Source organism: Capsicum annuum, chromosome 2, assembly GCF_002878395.1.
Source record: "Capsicum annuum cultivar UCD-10X-F1 chromosome 2, UCD10Xv1.1, whole genome shotgun sequence".
Taxonomy (NCBI): Eukaryota; Viridiplantae; Streptophyta; class Magnoliopsida; order Solanales; family Solanaceae; genus Capsicum; species Capsicum annuum.
Genome location: NC_061112.1, coordinates 148,877,910 through 148,902,916, shown reverse-complemented (window position 1 = coordinate 148,902,916; position 25,007 = coordinate 148,877,910). Strand labels below are relative to the sequence as shown.

The window sequence follows — 25,007 nt, the reverse complement described above, 5'->3', positions numbered from 1 at the left end:
AATTTTGAATTATCTTCTCTAAGTTTTCCCCAAATTTAAGCTAGGGCTCCTATGGGGTTTCCATCGGGGAAAATCGAGCTCAAGCTCTTCGATTTTGGCTTTCTTGTTGGAATTCCTTTTCAAGTTTTCCCCAATTATTGTAATGAGTATAATCAATATACTTTATTTATTTATTGTTCAAACAACTGACGTGTAAATGAAAATTTGTATGTGCTATGTTCAAAGTATCCTTACTAATAGTTATCATTCCGTTTAATTTGGTGAGATTCATTAATAGGAGTTAAAATAGCACAAAATGCTTACTCCCGCAGTTTGTATTTATTTATTACTATTTTCCTAATTTGATTTTTATTTTTTACATATCAATTTTGACAAATCAAAAAATATTTTTTTTTTATATTTCACCCCTAATATTAATTACTAATTCTTCAAATCAATTTCTTATACCTATTATAAACATCTTGTTTTCTTGTACCAAATCAAAATATTACAAGTAAATTTGAATGGGAGAGTATATGTCTATGGCCTCTAAGGCCCCGGAGAAATTATTGAAATATAACAAAGACCGAAAATTGAAGGCGGCTTCGTTATATCAGAAGAAATGGTTCCCTTATCATGGAAATTTAATAAATTCAAGTTTGAAGAAAATGACCCTCTCAATCAAGTTAAATTTAATAAGTTTAATAAATTTAACTGGGGTATCTCTCATCCTGTTCAATCTGGGACACTCAACCACGTTGATTTTCAACCAAACAGAAACTTACAAATAAAAGAAATGACGTGAGAGTCAACACTCAACTTTTGACAATTTGTGCAGTATAATTGTTAGATTGTTGAAAGTTTGATATGTGCAATCTGAATATACAGAAATTTTCCTAATACAGACATGTTAGCCAGTTCTCTGATTTCCTTTCTCCTATTACATCTCATGGCAGTAACTATGGCTCTCACGGCAGACCCTTTGTTGCTCAGTTGTGGCGCACTATCAGGCACCACAGATGAGTCCGATGGCCGTCGATGGGACACTGATACCGACTACCCAAATTTCTTGCCCTTGAATTTTTCAAGCATTTCATCAACAGCCACAGCTTCAGACACTTCAGTCACTAGAGTCCCTTACATGAGCGCCCGTATTTTCCAATCTAAATTCACCTATACTCTCCCTGTTTCTACTGGCACCAAATTCCTTCGTTTCTATTTTTACCCCGCTCCGTACCTTGACATCAACGAATCTGAATCCTTTTTCTCTGTCACAGCTAATCATTTTTGCCCTCTTGAGTAACTTCAGCGCTTTCTTTACAGACGCTGGAGCAAGTACCAATTCTAGTAAAGCGCTTCGAAAAGAATTTGTCATTAATGTTAATGAAACTCAGATACTCAAGATAACGTTCTCTCCTTCACCCAACTCTTATGCTTTTGTTAATGGGATTGAGATTGTCTCCATGCCTGCCAATCTTTACATCCAGGGTGACGATCATGAAATTAAAATGGTGGGACGACAGAATAGTTTTTATTACATCAATAACAGTACTGCTCTAAAAAATTTGTACAGGCTGAACGTGGGAGGAAATTTCGTTCCTAGCACAGAAGATACAGGCATGTATCGTGTGTGGGCTGCAGATGACGACTTTGTTTTTGGATATGGCTATGAAACTCTTCATTTAGATGTCAACATCACTTACACTTCTGAAACTCCGGCTTATACAGCGCCAAACATAGTTTACACAACCTCTAGGACCATGGCCAACTACAGCCAGAGCCTGGATTGGATATTCCCTCTAGATTCTGGGTTTTACTATCTTTTCAGGCTCCATTTTTGTGAGATTCAGCTGGAAGTTAAGGAACAGAACTATCGGGTTTTCGATATACTCATTGGAAACAAAACGGCAGATCAACTAGTCGATGTGATTCAACGGAGTGGCGGCTCGAGAGTCCCGATGTACACAGACCACGTGGTGTTTGTGAGAGATCCAGATGGCCGACGAGGCAAGAAAGATGTGTCGCTTGAATTGCGACCTAACATGGAAACAAAAGCTGTGTATGAAAATGCTATCTTAAATGGCTTGGAAATTTTCAAATTGAGTGATCCAAATGGAAATCTGGCCGTTCCATATCCCGAGTCTTTCTTCGAACGTCCGAAAAAAAAGAAGAAGAAAAATATATCATCGCATATCATTGTTGTTATCATCACAGGTGTGATTAGCGGAATTGCTGTTTTCTCAATTCTCGGTTTTTTAATTTCCTGGCGACGAAATGGGGGGAAAGCTGGTTCTGGTACGAAAAAGACAGGCTCATCATCACTACCATCCGATATGTGCCGACACTTTTTGATAGAAGAGATAAAAAATGCAACAGGCAACTTTGATGAAAAATTCGTGATTGGACATGGAGGTTTTGGTAATGTTTATAAAGGGTACCTCAACAATGGTACAACCACAGTTGCAGTCAAGAGATCGAATCCCTCATCAAAGCAAGGGGTTCGCGAGTTCCAAACAGAGATTGAGATGTTATCATCAAAGCTAAGGCATCGACATCTGGTGTCCTTAATTGGTTATTGTGATGATAACAATGAGATGATCTTGGTTTATGATTACATGGCTAATGGAACCCTGCGAGATCAGTTGTATGATACTGATAATGCTCCTCTTCCTTGGAAGAAACGCCTTGACATTTGTATTGGTGCAGCTAAAGGATTATATTACCTTCATTCAGGTAAGTTATCATTATATTAATAAAAATGTCATGATCTAACTTGCTCAATATTTGCTTGGTAAAACAGTATTGGAGCAAAATAGGTCAAATAACAACCAATGTCAAGTTGCATAACATGAATCAACCTCCCAAAGTTTGCATTTTGACCTGTTTCGATCCAATAGCTTGATTAGTTATTTTAGGTTTCATCTGTTGGGTCAAACAATTAGGCAAGTTACAATCCAATATGTTTAAACTTGAATGAATTTCTTAAAATGAGTTGATTTTGTTGCTATAGGTACCAAATACACAATCATTCACCGAGATGTCAAGTCAACTAACATCCTATTGGATGATAAATGGGTTGCCAAGGTGTCAGATTTTGGATTGTCCAAAGTAGGTTCACTTGGTGGGATAGATGTTACCCATGTTAGCACTGCAGTGAAAGGAAGTTTTGGGTACGTAGATCCTGAATACTACAAACGTCAAAAGTTGACAGAAAAATCAGATGTTTATTCCTTTGGGGTGATTATGTTTGAAGTGTTATGCTCTAGACCGGCGATAAGTCCAAACTTGTCAAGTGAGCAAGTGAATTTGGCTGAGTGGGCTTGTAGGAGTTGTACAAAAGGAAATCTTGAACGAATCATTGATCCTAATTTGGAGGGACAAATTTCCCCAGAATGTTTAAGCAAGTATGTTGAATTGGCATATCATTGCTTGAGGGATCAAGGGATTCAAAGGCCAACAATGGGTGATATTGTTAAAACTTTAGAATTTGCATTACAACTCCAAGAGGATGCAGATAATAGAGGTCATGAGGTGGAAGGATACATATACCCCCCTGGCTCTTCTTCTCCTTTGATTACTAATGGTCATGTTAATATAGCAACAAATGAAGAAGAAATTTTTCCAGGTTTAAATGAAGTTGAAAGAAAGTTGACAGACAATGATATATCCATTTCAACTAGTAGGAGTGCTAGATTGAAGAACATCACCATTTTCTCTGAGATCATGAATCCATTAGGCCGGTGAATTTTTATGATCAGTACAATAAAGTTACATCTATAAGGTTTTTAGATTTAGGTGATCAACTTAGGGTACATCCATGATTAAGATCCTGAACATGTTGGATGAATGAGTATTATATCTACTAGCTAGTTTAATGTAATGTACATAATTACATATGCTTGGCTCTTTTATCCTTCTTTTTTTTCGGCGATATACCTAAAAGGTTCTTAATTTTTACTCCATGTATTATCAGTTAGTTGCGCGCACTCCTAAATTGTTCATGCCACATGGGTTTTTCTATTCTTGTGACGTTTTTAAAAATGATTAAATGTTTTTTATGTTTTCGAATTATTCTTTATATCATTTTTTGGTGGTCAAATTTGTAAAAGAACTTTTTAATTTGGATAAAAAAATATGAAGTTTCACTTAAGTTTATTGAATTCCGTTGATTTTTTGAGTTTAATTTTTTATATCTTGATTACAACATTGGAGTTGAATAAGATTTCAGATCAATTCATAGGGTTAGCTTTCTCTTTCAAATTCAGATTATTAGATTGACTTCCTGATTTTTTAATGAAAAACTACAAGGCGCCGAAGTTATTTCTCATCAGTCATTATTCATTAGTTTTAAAATTAAGAACAGGTAAGTTCACAAAGCAAAGCTTCGTCATAGTGAATTTAATTAATCTAATGTGAACCCTATTCCATTTGAATTATTCTTCATTGCAACTTGACAAACTCAAAATTGGCTCAGGAAAAATATTTAGGCAATTCTGCAGTATAATTTTTCAATTGTCAAAAAATTGATACCTGCATGCCAAATAGTACAGAAATTTTCGCAACCACACCATGCAAACCATAGCTGTGATTTCCTTTCTCTTCTTACATGTCATGACAGTGAGCTTGGCTGTCATGCCACAATACAATGCCCCGGACTCTATCTTGCTCAGTTGTGGCGCACCATCAGACACCACAGATGAATCTGATGGCCGTCAATGGCAAAGCGATACCAACTATCCAAAATTCATGCCTTCGAATTTTTCAAGCATATCCAGAACTTCTGAACAAGACCCTTCAGTCACTAGAGTCCCTTATATGAGTGCGCGTATTTTCCAATCAAAATTCACCTACACTTTCCCTGTTTCCCCTGGCTCCAAATTCCTCCGTCTCTATTTTTACCCCACCACATACCTTGGCTTCAACAACTCCGAATCATTTTTCTCTGTAACAGCTAATCATTTTACCCTCTTGAGTAACTTCAGCGCTTTCCTCGATGTCGCTGCAAGTACCAGTACTAGTAAAGTTCTTCGAAAAGAATTTGTCATTAATGTTAATGAATCTCAGATACTCAAGATAACGTTTTCTCCTTCACCCAACGCTCATGCTTTTGTTAATGGAATTGAGGTACTTTCCATGCCCACTAATCTTTATGTCCGTGGAGACGGTTATGACATCAAATTGGTGGGGCAGAATAAGTTGTATTATATCAATAATAGCACTGCTCTTGAAACTCTGTACAGGTTGAACGTGGGGGGCAATTTGGTTCCTAGCACAAGGGATACGGGGATGTATCGTGTATGGGCTGGAGACGACATATTTGTTGTTGGATATGACCATCAAACTTCTTATTTAGATGTCGACATCACTTACAATTCTGAAACCCCGGCTTATACTGCACCAACCATAGTTTACACAACCTCTAGGACCATCGCCAATAACAGCCGGAACCTGGATTGGATATTCCCTCTAGATTCTGGGTTCTATTATCTCTTCAGGCTCCATTTTTGTGAGATTCAGCTGGAAGTTACGAAAATTAATCAACGAGTTTTTGACATATTCATTGGAAACCAAACGGCAGAGCAACAAGGTGATGTGATTGCTTGGAGTGGCGCGTGGAGAGTCCCGATTTGCAGAGACTACGTGGTGTATGTGAGAGACCCAGATGGCCGACGAAGCAAGCAAAATGTGTGGCTTGAATTGCGTCCTAACATGAAAACAAGAGCTATGTATGCTGATGCTATCTTAAATGGATTGGAAATTTTCAAATTGAGCAATCCAAATGGAAATCTGGCCGTTCCATATCCTGAATTACGCTTAGAAGGTCCAATCAAGTCACCGAACAACAATAATAAAATGTCATCACATATCATTGTTGCTATCATTTCAGGTGTGACTAGCGCAATTGCTGTTTTCTCAATTCTGGGTTTCTTAATTTTCCGGAGACGAAATGGGGGAAAAGGTTCTGTTACAAATGCTCCCAAGTCATCAGAGTCCACCACGAAAAAGTCAGGCTCATCATCACTACCATCCGATCTATGCAGACACTTCTTACTGGAGGAGATACAAATAGCAACAGAAAATTTTGATGAAAAATTTGTGATTGGACATGGAGGTTTCGGTAATGTGTACAAAGGGTACATAGACAACGGCGCAACCATAGTTGCAGTCAAGAGATTGAATCCTTCGTCAAGCCAAGGGGTTCGCGAGTTCCAAACAGAGATTGAGATGTTATCATCAAAGCTAAGGCATCGGCATCTGGTGTCCTTAATTGGTTATTGTGATGATAACAATGAGATGATCTTGGTTTATGATTATATGGCTAATGGCACCCTCCGTGATCACTTGTACAATACGGATAATGCTCCTCTTCCATGGAAGGAACGCCTTTACATATGCATTGGTGCAGCTAAAGGATTGTATTACCTCCATTCAGGTAAGTAATCTGTAAATTAATAAATCGGTCATGATCTAACCTACTCGATTTTTTGACGTTTGTTCGAGTTGCATTTTGACTGGTTGTGTTATACTATTTGACATATTTTGAACCAATACCTTGAGATATCATGTCAGGTGTAATTCAGTAGTGTCAAGCCAACAAGCAAGTTGAATTCCAATCCATTTAAACTTGAGTGAATTACTTTAAAAATCAGCTGATTTTACTACTATAGGTACCAAGCACATGATCATCCACCGAGATGTCAAGTCAACTAACATCCTATTAGACGATCAATGGGTCGCCAAGGTGTCAGATTTTGGGTTATCCAAAGTAGGTTCACTTAGCGGGACAGACGTCACCCATGTTAGCACTGCAGTGAAAGGAAGTTTTGGGTACGTCGACCCTGAATACTACAAGCGACAACAATTGACAGAAAAATCAGATGTTTATTCTTTTGGTGTGGTGCTGTTTGAAGTATTGTGTGCTAGACCTGCAATAATTCCTAACTTGCCAAAAGGGCAAGTGAATTTGGCAGAGTGGGCTTGTAGGTGCTATAAAAAGAGGAATCTTAAACTAATCGTTGATCCTAATTTGGAAGGACAAATTGCCTCCGAATGTTTTAGCAAGTTTACAGAATTGGCATATCGTTGCTTGAGGGATCAAGGAGTCCAAAGGCCATCGATGGGTGATGTTGTAAGGACTCTAGAATTTGCATTACAACTTCAAGAGGGTGTAGATAATACAAGTCATGAAGTGGAAGAGTGCATTTACCCGTCTAGCCCGTCTTTGCCCTTGATCATGAATAAATCGACCAATGAAGATGAGTTTTTTTCAGGTTCAAGTGAAGTTCAAAATGAGTTGGACAAGCAATGACATATCCATATCGACCAGTGTGACAAAATATAAACATCACTATTTTCTCTGAGATCGTGAATTCATTAGGTCGATAAAATTGTTATGATCGACACAATGAAGTTACATGTATGAGGTTTTTTCAGATTTAGGCGATCACAACGCGGTCCAACTCAGAAAGTAATGGTTTATCATGACTGGCTGTAATGACAGACATTTTTTATAAGAAATTGATGAAATTGTTATTCATAAAAACATTTAGAATTCCATTGTTAAGGCTAAACTTTTTTTGTTATTTGACAAGATATAATGAAGTTCCATCTATAACTTTTAAATTTTATAAATTTGACTTGAAAAAGAATAACAATTGAAACAAATAGTCATTATATTTCAAAAGATTTGCCCCAGAAGATAGAAAAAAAATACGTACATTGTTAAAATAAATAGACTTTGCATCTAAATAAGACATAAAACATTACACAATTGCTATTCAATTATTTTGGCTATACCTTTTTTGTTTTGCAAAAAAACAATGGAGCTCCAACCAATTTTTTTCTTTTACTGATTTGACCGGACAACAAAAATATTCCGTTGAAATAAAGAGATTTTTTTAAAATAAAAGAATTACATAATTGGTACTCGGCTCTTCTAGTTAAAACTTCTTTTATATTAGCTAAAATGGTGGAGTTCAACACTACGTTCTTTACAAATTAGGCCTAAACAGATTAAATACACATTTGGATAAAAAGAAATCATTATATCTTTAAAAAAATTAATCAAAAACGCAAAATTAGGTTAGATATGCATTATATTATAAGATGAAGAAAGAAGGGAATTAGTAGTACATAATTGTAACAAATAAATTATTTTATATAACTATCTGAGGATTAAGTGTTGAAAAATACCCCACCTAAAAGCTGACTTTTAAAAAAAAAAAAAAAATCTTCAGTCTCGCGTGCCTAAAGAGAGGGTATCCCTGCTCTTTGTCACACCAAGGTCCATGACAAAAATAATTAAGTTATATTGTGCACCAATAAAAGTGTATAATTTGAAACAAACGTGATCACCTAAAAAATATAGTAAATAATTTACGATAACAAATTAAATTACACTACTGCTACGAGGGTACATAATGGGACGTCCGAGTTCCGAAGAATCCCAAATTCGAGAGTTGTAATTATAGATACAAGAAAGTTGTGTTTTTGCTGTATGGACCCAAGTGCATGAATATTGGGCCTTCTTTTGATACGCAAAAATCCATAGCCCAAACCAATAAACAAGGGGTGGTATTGCTTGTTAGCCCAACAGATTCGATTCCAGTGTGTCCAGTCTCAGTAGTTCCTTTTGTATTGGTTCCATCAAAAAAAGATTGAAGAGAGAAAAAGATGAGCGGGGTAAGGAAAGGGCCGCCGAAGCACCAAAACAAAGTGGCCTGGAAACCTAACGCCGGTATCAAAATCAATGAAACGGTAATCACTGCCCTCGCTTTTCACTCTATAACAACAACAACGACGGAAAAACCCAGTGTATCAATTGAAAAAATTCGTGTTATAAATCAATTAATTGATCAGATGATGATGATTTTGTTTGCAGGAAGTTGGTGGAAAATTTAGGCCTCTATCAGAAATAACAGGAGTATGTCCTCGTTGTAAAGATCAAATTGATTGGAAGCGTAAATATGGCAAATACAAACCATTAACTGAACCTGCTAAGTGGTACGCTTCTACTTCGCCTACAAAATATATAATCAATCAATTTTTTGGTTAGAATTGGTATTGTTGAAAATAAAAATGTATTATTAGGTAAGCAAAACACATTTGTATAGCTGCTTAAAATTTGTCCAGTATACTATAAATACTTAGTTTCCAGTGTGGAAAATCAAGAGATAATTTGTAAAATTATACGCGTATATATTGTTTCTTAAGAAGTGAGCCAAGTCAAACACGGACAGGTAAGAATGAACAGAGGGAGTAGGACGTAGTTATAGTACTATGTTCATTGAACTTAGTAAACCATAGTATTTAGCAGCCACTGACTTACGTTCATGTATTTTTTTTTTTTCTTAATTCTGATAGTCAGAAGTGTTCGAAAAGAAACGTGCGTCAAGCTTACCACAATCTCTGCACCGGTTAGTTTTAATTTCTATTTACAGTTGTTTTGTTTTATTTTATGTGTATTTGTTACAGCTTAATGAAATGGTATGATTTGAGCTTAAATGACGAAATGAGGGTTCATTTAGCCGACACCAACTTATTTGGGACTAAGCCGTAGTTGTTGTTGTTGTTACAGCATAATGAAATCTGTCAAGTGTTTGATGTTTTTTGCGTTTATTTGAAAAATCGCAGGCTGTGCAAAGGAGCATAAAGTATGTGCAAAGTGTTCATGTCGTGTTGATCAAGTGGTTGGAAGGTTTAAAGATTCCTCCTTTTTTTCCCTGCCCTTCTCAATTTGTTGAATCTCTATTTTGCATTTTTAACATGACGATATTGTTTGCGGAAGACATCTTATATGCTTATTATTGGTTTCGCGTAGAGATATTTCAGAAGTAGAGGCTGAGAAAAAGGCTCTTGAGGAGGTTTGTTTTCGTAGCCTTATCCTTGGGCTTTTCTATCATGTATATGATCAACAGGTCATTTGTCATCCTATGAATCTAATGTTCTGTTGTTGGTTACAGGCTATCAAGAATGCTCGAGAACGGGATAGGCGGTCACTTCTACGTGCTGTAAGAGAAATTTATGATGAATTAACTTTATGATTTATGGGAGATACCTGTCTTAATCAGTAATTAGTCATTAGTAATCAAGCCATATCATTTAGCAGCACCAGAATGGCCATTTTCCTTTGCTATATTTCAAATCTTCACGATTCATGTCGTGAATATATTACCGTCATACCGTGTACGCTAGTCTCTTACATTTGGGAGATAGTAAGCCCTTTCACAACATGTTCTCTCACCCTCTTTATTCCCCATCATATTTTCTCCTAGTTATTGATCTTATCTCTTGGAGTCTAAACGAGAACTGTTTTCCCTACCCTCCACACTACATTAAGCCTTGTGGCGCTCTTACTCCTCTTTCTTACATTGCCTGTCTTATAGTATTGTCCCTCCGTTGGATTTCACCTTGACTAGATTGGCTTGTCTCTAGGAGGAAATAACACTGGTTAGATCTATGCATCATCATTAGCACAATTGCCAATCTTTCAGCCTTTGTCGTGGGTAACTGGCAGACCACTTATTGTCTGCCTCTTTCTGGTGTGACATTGGCGACAATTAGGCCATTAGTATTGATTGCTACAGGTCATTTTCACGTCAGATGAAAATCAACTTTAACATGTAAATTGTACGTCACCTTGTTGCAAAAACAAATAACTAAATGACAGTTAATGGTCATTTTCATTCTTAACCCTTTTGGATCTACCCATTTCTCTTCTATTTGTTTCTCCTGAACTGGATTGAAAAATATCAACTTTAACATGTAAATTGTACGTCACCTTGTTGCAAAAACAAATAATTAGATGACAGTTAATGGTCATTTTCCTTCTTAACCCTTTTGGTTCTACCCATTTCTCTTCTATTTGTTTCTCCTGAACTGGATTGAAAAATAGTTGGAAGAGGGTTAGTATATTTGTAGTCTGTTCGCATAAGCACATTTTTTTTCTCTGTGTGATGGGTGTTGGATTGCCTGCTTATTTGCACATATGGAGTAATAGTTGTGCTTGAAATTGATTTTTTTTAAAGCTGAACAAAATGTATTTTGATGAAGTAAGATGTTGCGTTCTTGGTATCAATTCATATTACCATTCTCAAAAGAAAAAAAAATCTCGGCATCAATTCAGCATATATATATAGGAGTAGAAATGCCATCAAAACATCCAAGTTTCCTCTCTGTCAAGACACACGAGAAGAAAGTAGCTTGGATCATTTTCTAGATACTCTTGATGGCCCTGTTGACTTTCCAAAAGTGCCAACTTTCAAGTGCTTCTTGATACACTGAGGTAGTGTCCAAATGATACCAATCATTGAAAAAAACATATGCCAGAGATCAGCAGTCTCTGTGCAGAACGTTTCCTGATGGCTACTTTTAATTGCATAATACCCATTAAAGAGTATGTTTCAATGATTCATGAAATGCATTTTGAGAAATGAATATCTATATGTAGCGATTGGTTGGTACGAATGGGACGGGTGACAGTTGATTTACTTCTCTCACATTCTAATATTTATTTACAATCTAATCATATCATTTGATAGTATAAGCCAACAGGACAGTCTCCTTTTTAGAAAACTTCCCATTTTATTTACATATTACCAGACTGTAACTTGTAAACACCTCCTTCATTTCTCCTTTTATCCTCTGTCATTTCTACTGTGCCAAGCAGTATAAAAGTATCTTGTTTTTACCGGAGTATCAGCACATTGGTGTCTGTTGTCTGATTATGTTGCTTTCATGATGTTTCTGAGATTCTAAGCGCGCGTCAATGTGTATGCAACAGATGAACAAAGGGAAGTCTCAGAGTTCAGAGAAAAACCTAACTCAAAATGACGTGAAGGTTGGTGAACTGTTTACAGCATCATCACTTGAGGAATATGCTGAGGTAAACCATGATGATGAAGACAATCAGGTCCAAGTTATTTGAGATGTGCATTTTCGAGAATGAATCCCATATGGCCCTTAAACGATTTCTCTTCATGGTCACTAATTTGATTCACACTCCCAAGTTTGTATTGGCTGCTTTGAGAAAATAAGTAAATTTGGATTTCGTCTACATTAAAGGACCAAGGTTGAGATCAATACACTTCCATTCTTCTTGGCTTTCAGAATTTTTTAGCTACTGAAGAGTTTTGAGAGTGTAATATAGACTAAAATAGATTCTTAAGCCTATTTAAATGTAAAATAGGCTATAGTATGAGGTGAGTAGTCATAAGTTTTGCAATGGAGATCCTTTGGCGTTCAGTTAACTTCCATGTCAGGGTAGTCTTGTAGAAATTTTATCTGAAAATGCAAGACAGCTTGCTTCATGATATTGTGATGTAAGAACATTGGTGTTTTGTTGGTCAATATACTCGTCGTATTTGGTCTTAGGTTTTTTGGACTCGACGGCCTGTGAATTTACATTAAGGCTTAGGTTGAGTGTTCGCAATTGTGTGGTTGTAATGTACTTATTTGTACCTATTCAATCAATATTTACAATAATGTCTTTATTAGATTCTCGATTGAAATAAAAGAAATTGTTCAATTTTTTAGGAGATTCATAAAACGCATATGATTCATTAAGCTAAATGTATATCAGCTGGTATACAAAACTAGTAAATGGCTAACACAGGGAAGGGGCAGTTTTCTTAGAAGCAACTTTAGACCCCTAAATAAAGGGGGCTTAAGGTTGCTCTCATGTGATTAGGAGGTCATGAGTTTAAGCCGTGAAAACAATCTCTTACAAAATGCGAGGTAAGGTTACTTATAATAAATTTGGTTTTGCCCTTCCCTGGATTCCAACATAACAAAAACTTTAATGCACCGACTTGTCCTCTTTTTTAACTTTAGCCACTTAAATGAGAGGTCACCCGGAAGCTGTAAATCTGCATCAGTAATCAACTCTTTTCATAACTTTATTCGTACCAGGGTAGATTCTTGTGAAAGTTTTGCACTATTTAGGGGTTATTCTGTTAACAAGTCCCTCGTGTTACTATGCTAGTGGGGTGGGGGTGGGGGGTTAAAAAGACACTTCCATTCAAGGCAAAGCTAGTAAAATTTCGGCTTTAGTCTCTAAAATGTTGAGGTTGAAAATTTTTTAATAGTGAATTTCTGGTATTATTTTATTTTAAACAATATTAAAAATTATAAGAAAAAAGATACAAAATTAATTATAATAGTAATAAGGTAATTGTAAAAAAAAATATAAAAATTATCTATTTTTTACTAAAAATATTTTAGAAGTTTAAATTCAACAACTTGAATATTCATATATTATTAAATAAAGTTTTTAGAACAACATTCAATGTAGTAATATGTTATAAGCGAATGAGTAACATCATACTAACAAGAATTAAGTCTTCATTTTATAAATAATAACATTATTAGGATCCTAGCACAAATGCAAATTAATAGTATTCCCTTAGTCTCATTTTATGTGTCGTTTTTTTTTATTTGCCACCAAAAAAAATATCTAGCTTTTCTTATTTATTTAAAGACACAATTTCATTTTTATTTTTATTGATCTCACCTAATTAAATATAAAATAATATATTTTTTAATAAAAGACAATGTGATAAACGAGACCTTGAATTAAAAGGAACAAATAAGTTTTTCAATTAAATGAGGTCCTTTAAATTTTAAAAATTAGATAAAAGGATAAAAAAGAATTCAATTGTTTTTTAAACATTTTCACCTCAACAGCTTTGTAGAGTAGTTGAAATAACTAAAGCAGTTGTTTAAGCAAGGCTTTTCTTATTTCTTAGACTGGATGTCCATCAAATTATTTAATTGTAATTGAATGTGAATACAGTGAAAATTCTTGTTAGCACTCTCTCATGTCTCGTCTTTCTCCTTTCTTAGTTCTCCTTCAAGAGAAGAAATAGAATTCCTAACGACGCAAATTTTCTGATACAAATGTTAAAACCTACAATTTTCAGACCCTTCACATTCCTTGTATCACCCCATCGTCATCTCCATACCTCACCCATCATCCTCCTTGCTGCATCACCAACCACCAACACAATCCAATTTGCTTACCCTCAACTCGATTCTCCAAATTTTACTAAACCAGTGAATGAAACCCATCTCCTAAGAGTTTGTACGATTCTTTACCAACAGCAGTACTCATCCGACCAGAAAATCCACAACAACCTCTGTAAAACAACCTTTGACCTTACCCATGAATTTTTCCTTCAAGTTTGCAATAAGTTCCAATATTCTTGGAGACCCGTTTACAAATTCTATGAGTTTACCAAGACCCAACCTCATTTCAATCACACGCCCATTACCTTCCATAAACTGATAGATGTAATTGGAAAATCAAGAAACATTGAGCTTTTCTGGGAAGTGTTTCAAGAAATTGGACGGTGTAAATTGGTAACGCCTAAAACTTATGTAGTTGGAGTGAAAACTCTGGCTTCCGTTAGGGAGTTGAAGAAATGTGTTGGAGTCTTTCATGTGATGAATGGGTTTGGATATGGGTATAGTGTGGATGTGTTGAATAAGGTTGTTGAGTCCCTTTGTAGATCTAAGCTTGTTGAGGAGGCTGAGCATGTTGTATTGAAGTTGAAAGATTGGATAAAGCCAAATGGGGTTACTTATAGGTGGTTGATATATGGTTTTTGTGATGTTGGTGATGTAATTGAAGCATCCAAGATTTGGAATTTGATGGTGGATGAAGGTTTTGAACCTGATATTGCATCTGTTGAGGCTATGATGGAGACCCTTTTCAAGAATAATAAGTATGTTGAAGCATTGAAGGTTTTCCAATCGGTTAGAGTGAATAGGATGAGTGAATTAGGGGTCTCAACTTATCGGTTGGTGATCAATTGGTTGTGCAAGAAAGGCAAGCTTGGAGAGAGTTACCTAGTGTTTGAAGAAATGCAAAAGAGAGGGATTAAGGCGGACAATCATACGTTAGCATCGATAACTTTTGGGCTTATCAGTAGAGGAAGGGTTATGGAGGCGTATAGGGTTGTAGAACGAATAGAGAAGCCTGATACGAGTGTTTATCATGGGATGATCAAAGGGCTGTTGAAGTTGAAACGGGCAAGAGAAGCAACTGAAGTATTTAGGGAGATGATTAAAAGGGGGTGCGAGCCGATAATGCATACGTATGTTATGTTGTTGCAAGGGCATTTAGGGAAGAGAGGGAGGAAAGGATTAGATCCTCTTGTGAATTTCGACACTATCTTTGTAGGAGGTTTGGTTAAGGCGGGGAAGACGTTGGAGGCGAACAAATATGCAGAGAGATTAATGTACAGAAAAGTTGAGGTGCCTAGGTTTGATTATAACAAGTTTTTGCATTATTATTCCAATGAGGAAGGGGTGGTTATGTTTGAGGTGATGAGCAAAAAACTTAGAGAAGTTGGGCAATTTGATTTAGCTGATATATTTGCAAGGTATGGGGAGAAAATGGCAACTAGGGATAGGAGGAGAATTCGAACAGCAGAGTCACGACTTCTATGACACCAAGTTATATTCCCATTCCCATGATTGCAACTTATTCTTGCAGGTGCGGCTGAAGCTCCCCCTATCAATCCACTTGATCAAACAAACAACAGTCACATGATACTTGCTTATAATTGAAATTCTATAGCATGGAACTTCAAATTGGCACATTTAAACCCCACCTAGTGTCCTGTATCGCGCTCCCTTTCTGTTATTAGTTGCAGTTGGGAACCTAATCTGCGAAATGTACCTAGTAAGATTTTATATCACTTAAAACACTGCACTAAAAATTACAAAAGTTCATGTATTTTTTTTTCTTGATCTGATAGTCAAAAGTGTTCAAAAAGAAACGTGCATCAAGCTTACCACAATCTCTGCACTGGTTAGTTTTGATTTCTATTTACATTTGTTTTTTGTTTTTTTTATGTGTATTTGTTACAGCATAATGAAATGATATGATATGAGCTTAAATGATGAAATGAGGGTTCATATAGCCGACACCAACTTATTTGGGACTAAGCCGTAGTTGTTGTTGTTGTTGTTACAGCATAATGAAATCTGTCAAGTGTTTGTGTTTGATATTTTTTGCGTTTATTTGAAAAATCACAGGCTGTGCAAAGGAGCATAAAGTATGTGCAAAGTGTTCATGTCGTGTTGATCAAGTGGTTGGAAGGTTTCAAGATTCCTCCTTTTTTCCCCTGCCCTTCTCAATTTGTTGAATCTCTATTCTGCACTTTTAACATGATATTGTTTTCGGAAGACATCTCATATGCTTATTATTGGTTTCTCGTGGAGATATTTCAGAAGAAGAGGCTGAGAAAAAGTCTCTTAAGGAGGTTTGTTTCCATAGCCTAATCCTTAGGCTTTTCTACATCTATATGATCAACAGGTCATTTGTCATCCTATGAATCTAATGTTCTGTTATTGGTTACAGGCTATCAAGAATGCTCGAGAACGGGATAGGTGGTCATTTCTACGTGCTTTAAGAGAAATTTACGCTGAATTAACTTTATGATGAATGTTTTATGGTAGATACCTGTCTTATCAACAATTAGTCATTAGTAATCAAGCCATATCATTTAGTAGTGCCAGATTGGTCCTTTTCCTTCGCTATACTTCAAATCTTCATGATTCATGTCATGAATATATTACCGTGTATGCTAGTCTCTCACATTTGGGAGAAAGTAAGCCCTTTTACAACATGTTCTCTCACTCTCTTTTTTTCCCCATCATTTTTTCTCCTAGTTATTTAATCTTATCTCTTGGATTGTAAACGAGAACTGTTTTCCGCACCCTCCACACTTCATTAAGCCTTGTGGGCTCTCTTACTCCTCTTTCTTACATTGCCTGTCTTATAGTATTGTCCCTCCCTTGGATTTCACCTTGACTAGATTGGCTTGTCTCTAGGAGGAAATAACACCGGTTAGATCTATGCATCATCATTTGCACAATTGCCAATCTTTCAGCCTTTGTCTTGGGTAACTGGCAGACCACTTACTGCCTGCCTCTTCTGTTGTGACATTGGCGACATTAGGTGAATAGTATTGATTGCTACAGATCATTTTCACGTCAGATGAAAATCAACTTTAACATGTAAATTGGTACATCACCTTGCTGCAAAAACAAATAATTAGATGACAGTTAATGGTCATTTTCATTCTTACCCCTTTTGGATCTACCCAATTCTCTTCTATTTGTTTCTCCTGAACTGGATTGAAAAATAGTTGGAAGAGGGTTATTATATTTGTAGTCTGTACGCATAAGCACATTTTTTTTCTCTGGGTGACAGGTGTTGGATTGCCTGTTTATGTGCACATATGGAGAAATAGTTGTGCTTGAAATTGATTTTTTTCAAGCTGAACAAAATGCTTTTGGACGAAGTAAGATGTTGTGTTCTTGGCATCAATTCATGTTACCATTCTCCAAATAAAGAAAAAAACTTGGCATCAATTCAGCATTTATGTATAGGAGTTGAAATGCCATCAAAACATCTAAGATTCCTCTCTGTCAAAACACACGAGAATAAGGTAGCTGGGATCATTTTCCAGATACTCTTGATGGCCCTGTTGACTTTCCAAAAGTGCCAACTTTCAAGTGCTTCCTTGATGCACTGACATAGATACCAATAGTTGAAAAAAACATATGCCAGAGATCAGTAGCCACTGTGCAGAACATTTCCTGCCGGCTACTTGTAATTGCATAATACCCATTAAAGAGTATGTTTCGATGAGTCATGAAATGGATTTTGAAAAATGAATATCTAAATGTAGCGATTGGTTGGTATGGATGGAAGGGGTGACAGTTGATTTACTTCTCTCACATTCTAATTATTATTTACAATCTAATAGTATCATTTGATAGTATAAAGCCAACACGGCAACATATTACCAGGTTGTAACTTGTGAACACACTTTCATTTCTCCTTTTATCCTCTGTTGTTTCTACTGTGCCAAGCAGTATAAAAGTATCTTGTTTTTACCAGAGTTTCAGCACATTGGTGTCTGTTGTCTGATTATGTTGCTTTCATGATGTTTCTGAGATTCCAAGAGTGCATCTAATGTGTATGCAACAGATGAACAAAGGGAAGTCTCATAGTTCAGAAAAAACCCAACTCAAAATGACGTGAAGGTTGGTGAACCGTGTACAGCATCATCACTTGAGGAATATGCTGAGGCAAACCATGATGATGAAGAAGATCAGGTCCAAGGTATTTGAGATGTGCATTTTGGAGAATGAATCCCACATGGCCCTTTAAAGATTTCCCTTCGTGGTCACTAATTTGATTCACACTCCCGAGTTTGTATTGGTAGCTTTGGAGAAAAGAAGTAAATTGGATTTTGGTTGACCTTCCGTTCTACATTAAAGGACCAAGGTCGAGTCAAGACACTTCCATTTTTCTTGTCCTTCAGAATTTTTTAGCTAGTGAAAAGCGTTTTGAGAGTGTAATATAGACTAAAATAGATTCCGAAGCCTATTAAATTTAAAATAGGCTATAGTATGAGGTGACTGTTTTGACTCAGGAAAACCTCATGAAGAGGGGTTTCCATTTGAGTCCCAGATGTTTCCTATGTGGGGAAGAGGCTGAGACCGTTACTCACCTGTTTCTTCATTGTGGGATTACCAATCTTTTGTGGGATCTTTTCATCAATATGAAGGGACTAAACTGGAGTAGCACAGACCCTGAAGATATGGAGTAGTTATGCCAACATCTCTGGAGATAAAGATAGCTTGTTTACGGTGGTCGGTGTGGCAAGAAAGAAACCGTAGATGTTTCCAGAACAAGAGCAACACTATCCAGAAGTTGAAGATGAACTGCTTGGTGTTGTTTCATTTTTGGTGTAAACAGGAGTACATGGAAGATCTAGAATTAGTTATGAACGTCTTAGGCTCTTTGTAATTTTAACTATAGGGTTGAAGATCTTCATGTATACTCTTTTGCTTTTGTAATTAGGAACCTGTAACATGTTGTGGCAGGTTTGATTTTTTTGGAAATGGAAATACAAGTTGTTACTTCATCAAAAAAAAAAAAAAATAGTATGAGGTGAGTAGTCATAAGTTTTGCAATGGAGATCCTTTGGCGTTCAGTTGATTACCATATCAGGGTAGTCTTGTAGAAATTTTACTTAAAATACAATTTAGCTTAAAAGGCAGCTTGCTTCATGATTTTATGATGTAGGGGTCTTTTGGTTTGAAAACAAGTTATACTGGGATTAGTTATGCTGGGATAAGTTGTGATGAGATAAGTTGTGTTGGAATTATTTTTTATTGAGTGTTTAGTTTGTTGTATTCAAAGTATATGCATGATATAATTTCTAGAAATAAATTGATTGATTACCAAAATACCCTCCATCTTATTTAACTTTTTTTATATATATATTTCTTTTTAAGCTTTAAATATTCATTCTTAAAAAAATTTATTATTTTTTAGAGAAATTAAAATATATAAATAAACATAATTTATATATTTTACAACCATTTTGAACGGTAAACTATTCAAAATTTATTTATTTATGAATATATTATACGTTAATTAAACATAATTTATGTGTGTGTGAGAATATATTACGTTATATATATTCATAATATTATACGTTATATATTACGTAATTACGTTATATATTACGTAATATATTATATTCATAATTAATAAATATATTATACGTTAATTAAACATAATTTATTATTTATGAATATATATATATATATATATATTACAACCAAACGTATAATATTATGAATATATATACGTTAATTATGTTTAATTATATATAATTTACTTATATATAACAATCCCAAGAGGGTATTTTTATCCTTGTATAATCTTATACCAAAGAAAAATAATCCCGAGATTGTTATCCCACCATTTGGGTGGATAAGTTATCTCGGGACTAATTATTAGTCCCGGAATAAGTTATCCCAAATATTTACAACCAAACGACGGATAAAAAGTTTTATCCCGGAATTATTTGCAAACCAAACGGCCCCTAAGTCAATTTACTCGTAGTTGGGTCTTTGTTGTTTGGACTCGATGGCCTGTGAATTTACAGTAAGGCTAAATTGGGCGGTTGAGTGTTTGCAACTCCAGTATTTGTGTGATGCAGCCTCTACATCGATTTGAATCTTCTCTATTCAGTATTTTGATGGTAAGATAAACTAAATTTGCTCAGGCATTTACTTACGTTCTGCGGGGAAAGATTATAACGAAAGAACTCAGCTATCAAAGTCTGGTATGTTCTTAAAGCACCCAATGATAATATACTGCAATGTTTAAGAAATGAGATTTAAGAAAAGCAGAAGTGGAGCATGTAAAAACCATTGAAATACACCCAAGAATCATGATGTCCAATTCCAATCCAACCATCAGGCATAAAGGCTTAAAAAAATGTAGGAGGATCAAGCATTCATTTATTCCTATATGAATGAATATTACATTTATTATCTGGCAAAAATTATTCAAGAACATATCCTTTGTCCTCCCTGTAGTGACTGACTACAACCAATGAATATTACATTTATCCGGTAAAAATCATTTAAGAATATTGTGAGTAAACTCCTGAGAAAATTAATTGTGTTTTGGCCAGGTACTTGAATTCCAAGTCAACTTATGTATCAGTGTCATAGCGTCATTAGTATACAGTCAGCTAATCAGCAGCGCTACCACGGTCTTGATATCTCCAGCTCTCAAAACTGTCAGTAATATAAAACCCTGCCACAAGTGTCTGGCAGCTAGCTTTATCAACCTATTCGTTTATTGCACACAAGCGCTCTGCCAAAAAAAATAAAATCCAAGTTTAAGGAATTTTGTTGAACAAGCTCCATATCTTCATGTTAAGAAAATAATATAGTAGCAGCATAGTGGACATAAGGATATTATTTGCTTAAATTGTAAGCATGACAATTGGAGAATTTTAACACTACAGCTGTTTCTCTTTTTTAATTGGCAATCATATCGTCATAAACGGAGCATCAATTGGAAGTTATTTTTTGCCTAGAATCAAGAACTAGACCAATGGAGCTCATCCCCTGTACAAATATGCCAAGCTACTTTGTCACAAACTGAGTACATACTTGCGAACGTCTGATCCAGGTAAAACAGCTTGCATCAAACGGAAGTCTGATGGGCAGACATGCACCTCTTTATATTATAACTAACTAAAACTAACAGACATAGAATCTATAGGTAAACATATTGGTCACAGTTGTACTTTAGCATTGAAAGAACTGGTAATGAAAAACAATGAACAGGAAAACCAGAATCTCATACGTAAATGTAATAGTTATAATAGCTAGTGAATTGAGACATAACAAGATCAATCACAAAATCACAATACTGTGAATATAAAGGTCCTATATAAACTCACAAGAGAATCACATGAGACGCCAAGTTTGTTTGATTAAAATCAAGTGGACGACTACCAGTTTGATTCGATTGGACACATTTATAACAGCACCACGTCAGGTTTATAAGATGACACTTGAACTTCCAAAAAATTATGACTGATTGCTCAAGAAATAGTTTAAAATAAACGAAAGAAAAGAAGAGGTTAAAGACCCTACTGAGATATTCATAGGCAAGTATCATGGAGGTTCCCCACGCTGACATGCTGACAAATCTTGGACCTAATCCCCTATAAAATCCTGTCCAACCATCCTCGGCAATTAGCTGCTTAACTACTTGGCGTGCAGTAGGTCTCTTGTCGTGTCCCATCACCTGTAAAGCATAAACGAGGAGGTCCTTAAATAACAAGACTCAAATCTGAGACTAATTACAGGACATGCAAGACAACAAACTAGTGTGGCTAGAGTTTTAACACGAATTGCTTCTCAACACTCTGTTATGTATCTGACAACCAAATGAGAGACCAAAAGGGAAAAAAGAATATCAACATTTTCTATGCAGATGAAGAAAGCAGCTATTCATGCACAATTGTGTGCAACCAACCTGCACGTAGAAAACAAAAAGAACACCTAAACAATCTAAAGTGGAGCAGCCACCAAAGTTCATAGTATAGTTGCTCACAGTATGTTGCTCAGACTCTCCAAAACGCTGCCGTGTCAGATCCTCCAAAAATCCACTACTTTTGGAGGATCCAACACACACCCAAGCAACATTTTTGAAGGGTCCGAGCATAACCCTTCATAGAGCATGAAATATGAATGAAGGGGAACAGACACCCTAGTAAATCAAAAGGAAAAATGAGAAGCATCCAAGACGGCCATATAAATCAATCACGGGTAAACAGTACGGAAAAAATTGAAAAATGCAGAAAAAGCAGTAGCCATTTTGAAGAAAGATACGAGCTACACAGTTCACAACAGAAACCAAAGGTAATACCTGCAATCGAGTTTTAATGGTGTCCAATGGAGTTGTTATGCAAGATGCAGTAGCACCAGCAACGATCCCACCAGCAGCTTGAACTGCTACTATTTTCCCCTGGCTCGGAGCAGGACCACCTTGCTCAGTTCCATTATCCAAGAGCTTGCTGACAGACACCACAAGCAATTGATAAGTCACAAAAAATTTACCCAATAGAAATCCATGGAACAACAATACTTGATGATGCAACCCAATACAAGGACATGACAAGAATGTGAATGGGACAAAAGGGACAAAGTTCAATTTTAATGAATCTTGCAAGATCAGCATCATCATCTAACCTCCATATGAACCGCTGGCTCGAACCGTAACTTGCCCACCATACAGCACTGGATGGTGAGTATGTTAGAACAGATAGACTGAATCCTCTATATAGTCCACGAATACCTTCTGACTTCAGAATTTTTCGAGCAACATCCAAGCCTCCATTGTAGCTTGCATGTCCTGAGTATCCTTGCACCATTAACCTTTGACTGACCTTTTCCATCAAATTTCATGAAAGTAATGTCAAAACTTGAAAAGAACTCATCAACAGAATTATGACTGGCTGAAGTAGGATGTAGGGTAGTAACAATAAAATAAGGAAAAACATAAACCTCTGAAACACAACTTATACTTAATCACATTGCCTATGCTCAATTCGGCCAAGTGTAGTAACGCAAACTCTCGAGAAAATGACAAAAAGAATAAAGAGCAATCTGATAATTTAAGAATATATTCTCCAGATTTAATCAGATAGTTAATCTAGCTATAACTGGATTTCGAGAGAACAAATTATGTGTAATTCACAGTCCAGTTATCCAAGTCATTATGCCATTATTATGAGAAAAGAATGAGCACATAAAGGGCATACTATGTCAATTGGAACAAAGACGGATTGTGAACAAAGAGACGCCATCATGCCAGCAACGCCATTTGCTATAGCTGCCTGTACAGGTTCTGATAGCTTGAATGGTTCAACCATCTTAAATGCGGCCACCTTAGTGGTCTCTAGTGCTGTGAGAAATATAATCCTGGCAGGAATCGCCCCTGTAATGACAGTTCCAAAGCCTCTATATAAACCGGGAATGCCGTCGTTTCGCACTAGGCCCCTGACAACAGAAAATGCATTGTCTTTTGCAGCATTGTTGGTTGCAACCTGCATTCTCGTCTTGATAACGGAAATGGGGTATAGTGCAACAGTAAGTCCTGTAAATATTCCAGCTCCTACGACATAGAACTTAGTCTTATCAAGCCTGCAGAGAGGTGGAAGATATGAAGAGAAGCATGAAGCCCAAAAAAAAAATTAAGAAAAAAAAGAGATTAACGTAAAAGAAGCAGCCTGCATACAATTACAAGCAAACAAACTATCCCTTCAGGCCACTACATCATAAAAGATTAAGTTGCAGCCAAACAGATCCTACTTGAACTTAAAGATTATCCCATAGCTAGAAAAACTTAAACCTATACAAAAGAGTACAGAACTTAGGAGACATGAAAGCCACCACAGAGAAACCGAAAATTCTCCATCCTAATTTTTTTTCCAGTGTCTCGGTTGATGAGTTATTTTCCAACTTTTGTCTATTAATTAAATATGCCAAAATAAGCACCAATATTGAATACAGTTTAAGACTCATGCCGTTCAATTTTGAACGCAAGTCACTATCATAGTACACAGGATTGCCGATTGGGTGGGAACAAAGTATTATAGCCTCTCTCTGGTTTAGCCGGAATAACATTTTGCTAGGTGAAATCACAATTAGCACCCAATTTCAAACTTAGATCTCTTTTCGGATGCCATAAACAATAAAATTTTCTCAGATATATTTCATCTTGGAGAATATTAAGTGTCCCAACTAGCAACCTATGCTTTTCATGTTTAATTCCCTAACGAGTTGCAAATAGAACTCTGCTAAATTTCAAACCAATTCAAGCACAACAATAGGAAAAAAAAACTACTCTAAAATTACTACTAATATTCTTAACCTTAAATTACTGAAACGCATATCGATTTCCATATTCAAACACGTATGCCTGCAATACTCATCATGATTTTACATAGTAATTAAACACATAATCATTCAATCATTACAATACGGAAAAAAAAAAAAAAAAACCATCAAAATGACCCGAAAAAAAAAAAAGGTAGGAAGCTTTACTTGTCCCAATTAATCTCAGTTTGGTTAAAAGACTTTCTTCTAGATCCAGCAATCTCCATTTAAGGCTCCCAAAAAATACAAACTGCTCAAAACCCTAACTATGATGACAAGTAAAACTTGCGCCAAAATTGTGCAAAACAAATTGGAAAATGGGGAGCTCTGAATAAGTATTTGTTTGAATATTGTAAGTTTCTTGGAGGAAAAGCACCGACCAAAAAATGGTCAATAAAATGCTTCTTCTCCTCCTAAATACCGGTACTTTTTATTCGGTTTATTCGTTTTTGCTGTAAAATGAGATTTGGAATTGGAAACAAGAGTTGTTGTTAGGTCGTTTGGCGGCGTCTGATTTGTTTATTTTAGAAATTGCATAATATAAGAAAAAGGGTCAACCATATTATCTAATTATTAGAAATGATTTATTTATATCATTGATATTTTAATGGTTATAAATAATATTGATTGATTTAAATTTGATAATATAAACTCTAATAAATGATCATGTGGTAAAAATAATTTTACAAAATTATTATTCTAAAATAATGGTATAAATAAACTTTTTTTATAACGACAGTATCGTAGAT

The 25,007-nt window shown here is 35.7% G+C and overlaps 5 protein-coding genes across 22 annotated transcripts; 4 read left to right on the top strand and 1 right to left on the bottom strand.

The window, feature by feature from the left end:
• The first annotated feature begins 697 nt into the window (after window positions 1–697).
• Window positions 698–3,936, top strand: LOC107860435 (receptor-like protein kinase FERONIA). Its single transcript, XM_016705802.2, is given in 3 exon segments — window positions 698–1,264; window positions 1,266–2,712; window positions 2,990–3,936. Coding segments are annotated over 3 exon segments (2,559 nt in total). The 5' UTR covers window positions 698–886; the 3' UTR covers window positions 3,724–3,936.
• Window positions 3,937–4,092: 156 nt separating this feature from the next.
• Window positions 4,093–7,522, top strand: LOC107861429 (receptor-like protein kinase FERONIA). Its single transcript, XM_016706767.2, has 2 exons — window positions 4,093–6,412; window positions 6,648–7,522. Exons 1-2 carry the CDS (start codon window positions 4,549–4,551, stop codon window positions 7,286–7,288), a joined length of 2,505 nt encoding a protein of 834 aa, XP_016562253.1. The 5' UTR covers window positions 4,093–4,548; the 3' UTR covers window positions 7,289–7,522.
• A 921-nt stretch (window positions 7,523–8,443) lies between these two features.
• LOC107860434 (uncharacterized protein C9orf85 homolog) lies at window positions 8,444–12,473 on the top strand. The gene is made up of 7 exons (XM_016705801.2): window positions 8,444–8,736; window positions 8,861–8,982; window positions 9,343–9,395; window positions 9,613–9,676; window positions 9,800–9,842; window positions 9,942–9,989; window positions 11,762–12,473. The coding sequence occupies exons 1-7, from the start codon at window positions 8,653–8,655 to the stop codon at window positions 11,903–11,905; spliced, it is 558 nt and encodes a 185-aa protein (XP_016561287.1). The 5' UTR covers window positions 8,444–8,652; the 3' UTR covers window positions 11,906–12,473.
• Window positions 12,474–13,738: 1,265 nt separating this feature from the next.
• Window positions 13,739–18,979, top strand: LOC107860433 (putative pentatricopeptide repeat-containing protein At1g26500). Of its 17 annotated transcripts, none has more exons than XR_007052572.1 (5): window positions 13,739–15,475; window positions 16,021–16,084; window positions 16,216–16,247; window positions 16,346–16,374; window positions 17,984–18,979. XR_007052572.1 is itself a non-coding variant. In XM_016705798.2 (2 exons), exon 1 carries the CDS (start codon window positions 13,876–13,878, stop codon window positions 15,427–15,429), a length of 1,554 nt encoding a protein of 517 aa, XP_016561284.1. In that variant the 5' UTR covers window positions 13,739–13,875; the 3' UTR covers window positions 15,430–15,475; window positions 16,021–18,979. The 17 variants fall into 17 exon arrangements, 1 of the variants encoding a protein (XP_016561284.1); XR_007052571.1 differs by having other exon boundaries at window positions 17,201–18,979; XR_007052567.1 differs by having other exon boundaries at window positions 16,346–16,439.
• A 1,306-nt stretch (window positions 18,980–20,285) lies between these two features.
• LOC107860431 (solute carrier family 25 member 44) lies at window positions 20,286–24,772 on the bottom strand. Of its 2 annotated transcripts, none has more exons than XM_016705796.2 (6): window positions 24,427–24,772; window positions 23,142–23,523; window positions 22,570–22,766; window positions 22,247–22,394; window positions 21,469–21,622; window positions 20,286–20,677 (listed from the first exon to the last, which is right to left on the bottom strand). In XM_016705796.2, exons 1-6 carry the CDS (start codon window positions 24,483–24,485, stop codon window positions 20,652–20,654), a joined length of 966 nt encoding a protein of 321 aa, XP_016561282.1. In that variant the 5' UTR covers window positions 24,486–24,772; the 3' UTR covers window positions 20,286–20,651. The 2 variants fall into 2 exon arrangements, with proteins under 2 accessions (XP_016561282.1, XP_016561283.1); XM_016705797.2 differs by having other exon boundaries at window positions 23,142–23,494.
• Between the last annotated feature and the right edge of the window lie 235 nt (window positions 24,773–25,007).

Coding starts and splice junctions, on each gene's coding strand:
- LOC107861429 (XM_016706767.2), top strand. CDS start 4,549: ATGCAAACCATAGCTGTGATTTCCTTTCTCTTCTTACATGTCATGACA. Junction 6,413..6,647: donor ATTGTATTACCTCCATTCAG/GTAAGTAATCTG, acceptor TTACTACTATAG/GTACCAAGCACATGATCATC.
- LOC107860433 (XM_016705798.2), top strand. CDS start 13,876: ATGTTAAAACCTACAATTTTCAGACCCTTCACATTCCTTGTATCACCC.
- LOC107860431 (XM_016705796.2), bottom strand. CDS start 24,485: ATGGAGATTGCTGGATCTAGAAGAAAGTCTTTTAACCAAACTGAGATT. Junction 22,395..22,569: donor AGCCAGCGGTTCATATGGAG/GTTAGATGATGA, acceptor GGTGTCTGTCAG/CAAGCTCTTGGATAATGGAA. Junction 21,623..22,246: donor CCATTAAAACTCGATTGCAG/GTATTACCTTTG, acceptor TATGCTTTACAG/GTGATGGGACACGACAAGAG.
- LOC107860434 (XM_016705801.2), top strand. CDS start 8,653: ATGAGCGGGGTAAGGAAAGGGCCGCCGAAGCACCAAAACAAAGTGGCC. Junction 8,737..8,860: donor GTATCAAAATCAATGAAACG/GTAATCACTGCC, acceptor TTTTGTTTGCAG/GAAGTTGGTGGAAAATTTAG. Junction 9,396..9,612: donor TTACCACAATCTCTGCACCG/GTTAGTTTTAAT, acceptor GAAAAATCGCAG/GCTGTGCAAAGGAGCATAAA.